The sequence below is a fragment of the Aegilops tauschii genome, chromosome 7 (assembly GCF_002575655.3).
Source record: "Aegilops tauschii subsp. strangulata cultivar AL8/78 chromosome 7, Aet v6.0, whole genome shotgun sequence".
Taxonomy (NCBI): Eukaryota; Viridiplantae; Streptophyta; class Magnoliopsida; order Poales; family Poaceae; genus Aegilops; species Aegilops tauschii.
In genome coordinates this window covers 538773236-538784485 of record NC_053041.3, presented here as the reverse complement: position 1 = coordinate 538784485, position 11250 = coordinate 538773236, and the positions used below count along the sequence as shown (strand labels likewise).

The 11250-nt window shown below is 42.4% G+C and overlaps 1 protein-coding gene across 1 annotated transcript; it reads right to left on the bottom strand.

Moving 5' to 3' along the window:
• Positions 1-660: 660 nt before the first annotated feature.
• On the bottom strand, positions 661-5747 carry LOC109751323 (vacuolar iron transporter 1-like). Its single transcript, XM_020310214.3, has 4 exons — positions 5509-5747; positions 3290-3375; positions 2998-3112; positions 661-2902 (listed from the first exon to the last, which is right to left on the bottom strand). Exons 1-4 carry the CDS (start codon positions 5745-5747, stop codon positions 2605-2607), a joined length of 738 nt encoding a protein of 245 aa, XP_020165803.1. The 3' UTR covers positions 661-2604.
• Positions 5748-11250: the final 5503 nt, after the last annotated feature.

The window sequence follows — 11250 nt, the reverse complement described above, 5'->3', positions numbered from 1 at the left end:
TGATATTTTGTAACACAAACACGCTACACTGATTGTATTCACTGAAAAAAATAGCGCGCTAAAGCGTCGCTAATAGCACGCTATAGCGTATTGAGAATTGCCTCGCTAAATTTATCGGTGTACAACATCTCGCTAATAGCACGTTATAGCGCGATATAGCACGTTAATAGCATATTTTGAGGTTGCCGCTATTTTGCTATAGCGCGCTATTTTTTTCATTGATTGTATTACTTCACACTTTGTTGGGACAAACCTGGACTACTTCGCTCTCACACTCACTCGGACGAAGGTGAAAGGAGAGGGACACAAATATTTTCAGCGCACAAACGCCCCGCCGCACGAATGATGCCTTAGCCTCACGAGCAGCCTTACTTTACTGGGCACGTATCCCAGCTCGGCTCATACCGTCACCATGGATGGGCAACACATCAACGCACTACATCAATACATAGTGGGGGATTTTTATACCCAGGTGCACACACACGCTCACGGCCACCAGCCACTAACTCCACGCACTAAGCTAGCTAACTAACCTCATCCAGCTGACAACTCATGCGTGCATGCAGCTCGCCTATATGGCCGATTCTGAAGCTGTTGGATGTAGCGCCCACGCGAGCCTCCTTTGCGCACGCATGCCTAGCGGCTCGCTCACCCAGGCCGTGCACACGACGCGTTCCAGCGCGTATGTTGCGGCTGGCTCAACTGATCGCCGCAAGGACAACTCCTGACGCCTCACGACCACACGCCTGGCCACAAACTAGCTTGATTCGGACTCGACCGACACCCACACACATGCTGGTCACCATCGTGCCGTGGCTTATTCCGAACATACTTGTGGTCGTTCCCGTAAGTGTATTTTTTTTTTCCGAAAAGAAGGATTACCCCCTGCCTCTGCAACAAGTGATGCACACAACCAATACTTAACAAAGATCAAAAAGTGCATGGTTAAATACAAGTTCGCAAGCAAAGCTGAATAAAAAAATCATAAATTACACAATAGACCGCGTTACTTGTGTTCCCACACTCCTAAGCAGAAAGCCCTCTCTTTCATGCAATGCAATGTAAGGAGAAAATGAGAAAAAAAATCCCTTCATACAACAGTAGAAACTAACCACACTAAACCTTCACAAAACCTTTGAAAACTTGAAATACATCACTGGGTGGTTTTGGTAGGTCGTATTTGTTGTTTTTCTATCGAGAGAAAGGAGGGGGCAGGTAGCGGGAGGACGGTGCCTTCCTCTGGAGGCACTCGATTTTCTTCATAGATTGCATGAGAGGCAGTTCTCTGAGTTTTCTCATTGACAAAGTTACCTCGCACACACAATAGGTATCCACAATAAACTGGATTTGGTGGCCTCACCCTTACTTGGAACATGGCCGGTTTCTCCGTTCTGCCTGGTTTTTTAACCCAATTAAAAACTCGGCAGTGTTGTGATACCATCTTCAAGAAGTCTCCAGTGCAAAGTTCTAAGGAAAGTTAATGCAACATTGACTGTCAAATGTGTTGTTCACCCACTGATATATTATATGGGAGTATGAAATTTCATAAAAAAGTAAATTTTTGGTACCCCAAGCATGAAGGTGATTAATGCCTTCATGCAAGCCTTACACCCCAAGAAGTGAACCCGACCCTGAAATTGTTATCTCCCAAAGACAACCAAAGGACTATACTACATCATGTAAGTGTACACCTAAGGAGAAGAAAACGACATGAGCAAAGGCGACACGTGGATCGCTGAGACACAATGTGCCTCCTTGACTAAGGATCTGTATGAAAACAATTCAAGGTTGTTACTTAACATGCACCGTGGATCGGAAGGTCGTGGCTGTCCATAACCTACCCCGCCAAGTCCACGATCATCTCAAGATGAATAGGAGACACCAGAGCACGCGGCAAGATGGTGCTCCTTCCACAAGTCCACGTTCCATTGAACAAATGAATGTCGAGATCAAGCCCAACAAGTGTCTACCGTGACACGCTAACAAGATAATACAGTAATATGTACTAGTAAACCTAGCCTCAGAAACAAATGGGGACCATCCTGCCAATGGTTTTTTTTTATTTAGCCTCGCACGGAGCACATTAGTAGTTCAATCCCACTAGCTCAATCGAAGGGAACATACCAACGATGGCCTCATCTTAACGTACAATGCTACAGAAAATATGTGATTTAAAATTTAAATTTACCCACCTCCAAGTGATTCACTTTTGTACTCATAAAATGATAAGTATTGTATAAATGTTATATGACAAATGAAGTATATCTTAAATTTAGCTCAGATAAACATACCACAATTCCTTCCAGCGGAAGGAAACTACAGTACAAATACTCAAGACGGAGGTGGGCGGTAGATTAATTTACGCAAGCCACCATATAACAGTCTTCCTCTTCTGCCATCTTTCTTCACCTTGACTTATTCACTGCTGGACGAAAGTGACACCCATACCCATGACAGTTCAAAAGCAAACAAACACATCCACACAAAGAAAAGGAAAAAAATATGAACGTAATATAAATGAAATACTCCCTATCTCATTCTTCTTTGTGAATTCATTCGCTCCATGCTAGTGAAACTTTGGATGAGAGAGAATTCTAAACATCTTCAAACTTGCACAACTTTGGCGATTCCGTATGCTGCAGCAGAAGCAACGGCACCGATAAAAGTAGTCTGGAGAGCACTGAAGAGTGGGCGGCTTCCAGTGAAGCGGCCTTTGACATAGCCAAAAAAGAAGAGCGCGGCAAGCGTGACCACGACCGATGTGAGCATTGCGTCGTGAGCAGTGGGAAGGAGCATGTAGGGCATGAGTGGGACCAGCCCGCCGACAACATAGGAGAGCGCTATCGTGAGAGCGCTCTGCAGGGCTCTTCTAGGGTCTGGCTTCTCGAGGCCCAATTCAAACCTGAATTAAATAATTATAAGCAACTTAACACAATTTATTTAAAGTGAAATTAGACGCATCTCATCAAGCATGTCCTGTCAATAAAGACGACGTACCTCATCATGAACTCGAGCCAGGCTTGCGGTTTCCTACGCAAGCCCATCACCACAGGGCCATACTCATGGGGTTCGAGCCCATACTGCGACATGATCTCTCCGATCTCAGCAGCCTCTGGACATACAGTTCATAATTGTAATGAGGAAAATCTGAACCCAACAGTTTGAATTCCGTAACGCGCATATAAATATGTACATATGTAGGTTCATGCACTTTTTTGACGAACTAACTGATCTAGAAAGAAAAAAACATGTCCAATCTTTTTGGTCACGAAAGACATGCTCAATTTACCAATTTCAGGGACCGCGATAATCTCCTCTTGCTCCCTTCTTAACTCCCGCTCATAATGGTCTGCTTCGCTCTTAGCCGCCAGGTACCTATACGACAATGTATCCGAGAGATGCAAATAGATGATGAGAGGTTAAGCCAAACCAATAATCTTGAACGTGCATATTGTTCAAGATGCTCTCCAACTATCTTCTTCAAGGAAAAATGTAGTGGAAAACCCGACAATATACATATATGTACGAATCTAAATTATGATCATTCAAGACGTGAACCAAACCATGAAATTGTACATCAACTCTCTCATCCAAGTGAACTAGATTCATTACCAGATGCTCTCCACTTACCCCTAATAATGGGAAAATAATATATTTAGTTTTAACCACTCAATGATAAAAGACACCCATATATATGCGAGGCGATATGGTAGCATGCCCGCTTCCCCCAGGATGAACATTATAATATTCCAGGTGTGTCAAAACGATTCAAACATAATTAGACATATAAATGTTCGTGCATCATGCATGATTAAAAGTTACGCACGAAGATGATGCCCCCCCCCCCCCCCCCGCGCGTATAATTTCCGTGCTCTAAAAACATGAAAATGGTCTAGCACTAAAGATGTGAATTTTATAAAAGGTGCAAACCAATTATTTCTCAGAGATTTTAGAAGTACATCAAATGACTTGGACATTTGCATGTTTTTGTGTTTTTCAGAAAAATTAACATTTCGTAAATTTACACCCGGTTGAGTAAGCTATCCTGTGCGGTTTTTGAATTTCTTCTGTTGTATACATCACAACACATACATTTTACATTCTTAAAGATCATTACCTTAATACCATGTGTATGCAATAATTATATTTATATCTCCGAATAGGGATATCCAAACTTACGAACTTATCAATTTATATGGCGTAGCACATATATTAGAAATTGGGATAAATTTGCAAGGAAGTAATTGTACTTGCCACCTCTCCTCCCAAGCCAGTGGATCATAAATGGTTGCAGCAAGATAAATGATTGATCATTCCCTATTATATTCACCCCCACCCCCGCTCCCACAACAAAAGCCTCAAACTGAAATTCTTTTAGAAAATGGAAGCTTAATTTATTAACCCTGGTCTAAGAACCAACAATACACAAGGCCAAATTATAACAAAGATAAGAAATAAAAATGACGCTAAAATGGGATAAGAGAACCATCATGGTACATATAGCATTATTTTTTCATAACCTACAACTACCAATTTCTGCACCAGGAAAGTGTGCGCCAGATATTAATGCGTAACATTGAGAGTGGGAGAAAATGCATGTGTGGCTTTTAAACTGTATATATGATATGTAATTGTATGTTTGCAGTCGTTGCTTTATCTATAAAGCGGGGCGAATAGCCTTTTTCGGTATATGATATGTATTTAATACTGCATAGTGGACATAGCATATCCATCTAAAATATTGACAATGCAAGGACATATGGTCAAATACAACTATACACTAGAGTTATTAGCTAGTAGAGAATAAAACATTAGTACTTTCTCCAATGTATTAATCTTTTTCAGTTTAATGTGATGACATTTCATATTAGAAAACTGATGAGGCACATGTAGCCAATTTATGCACGAGCATTATTTAGGATCAGCAGCTCCCTAAGCCAAAACGATCCCTCTTAACTCCTGTTTGTTATATGTGTAACTTTTCTAATATGAAAAGTAAAATATGAGTATATATCTAACCAATATCTTCAACTAGGCTTATATTAATCAATACGTATAATCATCAAAAAACTATTACATTTTTTTCTTCCTTTTTTGCATGATCTGCAATGTCAATAATAACCACATGCAATCTACACATCTTGCTATGTATATGATTTCAATAGCTTACTTCAATAATAACGACACGCGGTTACTAGTAGAATCGTAGATATATTTGAATCATTAGATCACACAGAATTAATGGATCATATAGTGGGCGTGTCTCAATATTTCTCTTATATGCACATTATGGTTAAGAGCTACGATCAAGCTAAGCGTTTCAATAATGATGTGTTCTGTATATTCAGCTACTGTGTACTGGTGAAATATGAATGTTCTTTTCTCCTAAAGATACGATATAAAATTTTTGCGTCGTCACTCATCAGCGAGAAGTAACTAACTAGGCTAGCCTGCAAACTAGCAGTGTATGTGGATGATATGTTATGGTGTAAAAGAACCAGTGATTACCCCCCGAGTCCCATGGAGATGGCCCCTGCTGCGACCTCGGCAAGGCCGGCGGTGAGGACGAGCGAGGATGGAGCGCTCGCACCTGAGAGCCCCGCGGCGAGGGCGAAGGGCACGGTAAGGCCGTCGGACACGCCCATGATGACGTCCCGCACCACCTCTCCGGCCGTGAAGTGATGCTCCTTGTGGCTGCTGATCTCCTCCAACATCGGCTGCTCCCGTCCCTCACCAACACTGTCCATTGTCTTGATTGCTGCAGGTAGTGAAAGGGCTGGCTAGCTCTACACGGTTGCAGGGCTTCTGGTTTGTCGGACTGTCGTGACGGGCGTGTGCTCTACACGGCCACCTGAACCATTCTTATATAGAGAGCCCCTAGGGAGGGGAACGAGTGGAACCTGGGGTAGGTGCACCCTTTAAAAAAATTGTAATTACAAAAATGGTCGAAAATCATGATTTTTTTTACAACACATTTGCTCAAGCATTACACTCGCGTACTTTTTTTGCGTAGGAAAGACTTTCGTGGTGTTGTTGACGAAAAAAAACACTACTTCTTTTTTGCAGGGAAAAAATGTGTTACTATTCACTCTATTGTCCTGGAATTTTGTTTTTTTTCCTTAGATTTTTTATGGGAGTTTTTCTTTGTCGAAGTTTCTAAACGAGTACGCCAATTGGTCAAATTTATTAGAAAATAGTTTCAAAGATTTTTGACTTTTTCCGGAATTGCTAATTCTCAGATTTTTTTTATCAGGTCCATCTACACCTAGGTGTATCAGGGTATTTTCTAGCTCCTAGCAACAAAGACCTATTACTGGTAGAAAAAATTCTCGTATTTTCTTGATTTTTTTACAAAGGATATATCCAGGATGTAAACTTCATATCAATATCCCTCAACCATCCCAGTTGTCAAACATGTTACAAACACTACGAGGGGCGGATGTTTAAAGCTAGCCGAATTATGGGTCAGACACAGTGAGCCAACTTACACAAAAAAGGTGTTTAGTTGACTCATGGTTAATTATGGCCAAAGACACAAGATTTACTCATGCTAGCTCTTACATGCGAGTTTGTCTCATGAAGATCACGATCAGGTTTGAAAACCAATGGAAAATGTTCACTACTAAAGGCATTTTCATCCATAACCTTTTAATTATCCATAGGTTTATCGGCGTGGGGTGTGGGCTGAATAAAGTGAGTCGACGGAACATTTGTCATTAAGATATAAATTACATCTAAACTCATCATGCTTGTGCGATAGCTGAATGGGTTTCAGACGTGCAAGCATCTCATTTCGTGGAATAAATCGTGGAGCTAGCAAATCCCTCGAAAATAAATGTCTAGATCAGCTTCGTATTTTTGTGATGGGCCGTGTGCTATTTTTTCAGATCAACGGCAGGATCGCACAATGATTAATTAACCAGTTGACATTTTGATTGTTGGTTCGTGCATGCCATAGACCATGTGTTCTACTACTATCTGCACCGGGATGCATGTCCTGTTTATGTGTCATTGTGTGCACACCCTCGATATGTTTCAGCAAGTTGTGTGCGACCAATCAAAACATTTATATATACACTAACAGTCTGCCATGTATTAGTCGGCATGATCGCACAACCACTTGAGCGCTTTATCAGCTGCTCGGACTAGATTTATTTCTCATAGTCTAGCAACTAAACTTGCTGTGTTTCAACCACTTATTTAATTTATAATATTTCTCTGTTCAATTTGCATGTTCGTGCATCCGGAGGTGCACAGGCTGCAGAAGATTCTTTCCTCTATCATCTAAACGAAAGTTGAATTGACAGTTAAGATCAAGTGAGCCAACAATGTCGACACCCCCAATGTACACAGTCACTCATCAAAGTAACGTTTGCATTCAGATCCGAAAACCAGAACGGTACACGCGGGAAAATGACAAAATCGTGCGGCGCATTCCCATCTGCATCCACCATCAAAATTGCTAGCAAAACCATACAGATAATCATAACATTGTTAAGTGAGACAGCCCCAGGCATGATAGATGATTGATTAAATTCCTACCACTCGCCTGCACCATGAATCATGCCGTGCCAGGGGTGGATAGAAAGCTCGAGGCTCGAGGCCCGGGTCATGGCTTGGACGGCGAACTAGCCGAGCTCAATCCCTCTGACTAGCTTGTGAAGCTCGCAACATCGCTGGAATTCTTGCACACAGAATTCTGGCATGACCTTTGATAAAAAAACAATTCTCAATGATGTATAGGCATGCCGTCACTCCATAAAATATGGTACCAAGTTTCACTAATAACATTAATTCATAGTCTCATACATCATACTGCAACACTAATCCATCCACATGCACTAGGGAGATTTGTTTGAATATGTGTGATGCCTGAGCCCTGGGATGTGCTGCACACCCCAAAATATACGAATACTACTCCAATAAAGTCATGAAACAGTTTGATCCCGTGATGGCACGCACTAACACTAAGAAACTGAAATAATTTTGTGTACCGAATGCTATGCAGGAGGCATGTCGTCGACCACCGTGCGATTGCTCACCACCTTGTCCATTCTGCTGGCCTAGATCGGGGATTTCCCAAGGGAAGTTTGTCCAGATCGTGCGTGTGGTCATGGTCATAATCATGTCACGGCCCACCAGGCCTTTAGCTTGTGCCCAGCACACACTAAGGCGAAATATAATACAGGGAGTAGGCGTGTCGTCGGTATATGGTCACTCAGTTTTTTGTTTTGAAAAGTCATTGAAAATCTTTTGGAAAATATCCGGTTCCCCCACTCCTTCAATGCTCCCAACTTCCAAAAATACATTTAAATATTTCAAAAGTTCCCGAAGAACGTTATGAATGTTCACAAGACATGGGCCTACAATCCCAAAAAATTCAAATCCAAATTCAAAATACGTAAGGAGAAATGAAATGACAAACCACAGTGAATAGTGTCACAAAAAGACAAAAGCAAAAAAGACACTATTCACCTCCTGAATTTTCTTTTTGTTTCTCCACGTATATTTTGAATTTGGATTTGAAATTTTTAGGGATTGTTGAGACAAGTCTTGTGAACACTAAACAAATGTTTTCGGAACTTTTTGAAACATTAAAATGTATTTTTGAGAGATGGTGGCATGGGAGCATTTGAGGAGTGGGTGCTCCCAAATTCCAAAAAATAAATTTAAATCTTGATCGAACTTATTTATTGATAGCTTCCATTCAGTCGTGTGAACTCTTCGATTTGGGCACTCCTATATTTTGGATGTCAGCATGTCGTGCATATAAGAGCAACTCTAGCAGATACCCCTAAAACGCCTCGAAAAAAGGTCCAGACCATATCCCGCAAAACCGCCTGTACTGTAATTTTTTTTACAGCACCCCTAAAAAACTGCACCGTCCTCTAAATATGGAGGTTTGGAGGAAAATTTTATAGCGCCCTCTATACCAGAAAACCATTGGCGGGAGGGAAATTTCAGCTCCCACGCGTTCACCCTCGCCATCGCCGCCACCGTCCACGGTCGATTTAATGATTTGCTGCTTTAAATATGTGTAACCGGTTGCTTTCTTCTAAAAAAAGGAGGGTCAAAACCTTTTTTTCTGCGCCTCCTGCCCGGCATTCGCAAATGCACGTAACCATAAATTAACTAAATAAGATGCAAGTCGGTGCTTAAAATTACAAGTAGAGTCCAAGAAGTATATAGCAATGACGAAACCATGACAAGATGAGAAACAATCAACTAGCATTGTAACCTCATAATTTTCTTCCATGACAAAATTTGAAGAAGGAAGTAGGAACACGCACCGACATTGCCTGGTCAAGCCTATGAATGTTAAGGTAAAGACTTTCATCCTAGATATCGAGTCCGACCAATCAAGGCTAGAAGATCATAGCAAAGAAAACAATTTCAACAAAGAGGCGGTGCAACTACGCCATTGCCAGTCTGACAAGTGAAAGAAAGGTGGCTAGTTTTCAGCCACAACATGTAGTGACATTCTAGACACACCATCATAACACAGATCTTCCGAGAGATGCACCGCTATTATTCTATCAATATCCACATGCCATGGTGACCCTGAGAGCTAATGACCAAGATCGAGCTCAAATCAAGCCATATGATTATTGTCCAGCCACCTCATGCACAAATATTTCACTCTTTGGGGGGGTGGGGGGGGGGGTGAATCCATGACTCACAATTGTGGTGGTACACTGCATTTTTATGAGATAGGAAGAGATACGAAAGATGTATTTATGTATAAGGACAAAGGCATTACATAACATGATATCTCGTTGAGCATATGATAAGGAAGAAGGAGCCAATTCGGAATAATACGGAAAGGAGTACATGGTCGTCTGAGCTAAGGAGATTTGCTTTACTTAGTCATGGAAGATTGTGAATCTGACTCGAATTCAGTCTGATTTGGAAGGCATGATGTTTACGCTGGGGCCCAGATGCCAAGTCCAGGAATCAAGCAGTTCAAGTTCTACAACCTATTTGAGGTCATCCACCACAGGAGAATCCATGGATCAATTCAAAAGCTCTAGTCGATTAACTATTAGCTCATTTATCTTCCAAACAATGCTGCTATCTATTTTGAGATAATAAGAAAATCGATAAAGTCATGAATTAGGGTTATTACCCACCTTGGGTGCTTGAAACCTAGGTAAATCTCATGTCATCATGTACTTCATCGGTTTAAGCTTCGTTGGATTAATTCATGTACCACCTCACCTCCAAGATTTGTACAACATACATCCATGTATACATGGTCCAACATGGGGCAACACAAAATCTTCTACATACGATCTTGTGTATAAATTCTAAAACAACTTTCTCAACTCCAAACATCTAGAAAATGTCGCATGTTGAGTTCCCTGAGACAAGTATTTATAACAAAACGATCTCAAATGGACACAACCACACCGTAGTAGCTGTGGACACAACCACACCGTAGTAGCTGTTGGGGAACGTAACATGCAATTTCAAAAAATTTCCTACGCTCCCGCAAGATCTATCTAGGAGATGCATAGCAACGAGAGGGGAGAGTGTGTCTACGTACCCTAGTAGACCGAAAGCGGAAGCGTTAGTTTAACGCGGTTGATGTAGTCGAACGTCTTCACGATCCAACCGATCAAGTACCGAACGTACGGCACCTCCGAGTTCAGCACACGTTCAGCTCGATGACGTCCCTCGAACTCTTGATCCAGCAAAGTGTTGAGGGAGAGTTTCGTCAGCACGACGACGTGATGACGGTGATGGTGAAGTGATCCGCGCAGGGCTTCGCCTAAGCACTACGACAATATGACCAGAGGAGTAAACGGTGGAGGGGGGCACCGCACATGGCTAAGAAACAATTGATGTTCTTCGCGGTGCCCCTGCCCCCGTATATAAAGGAGGAGAGGGGAGGAGGCCGACCTAGGGGGCGCGCCAAGTGGGGGGAAACCCGCTTGGACTCCTAGTCCTATTCCCCCCCTTCTATCGGAGGGGGAAAGGGGGAAGGAGAGGGAGAGGGAGAAGGAAAGGGGGGACGCGCCCCCTCCCCTTGTCCAATTCGGACTCCCCATGGGGGGCCACCCCCTTGTGGGCTGCCTTGCCTCTCCCCTATGGCCCATGTGGCCCATTACATCCTCCGGGGGGTTCCGGTAACCCCCCGGTACTCCGATAAGTACCCGGAACACTCCGGAACCATTCCGGTGTCCGAATACTATCGTCCAATATATCAATCTTTACCTCTCGACCATTTCGAGACTCCTCATCATGTCC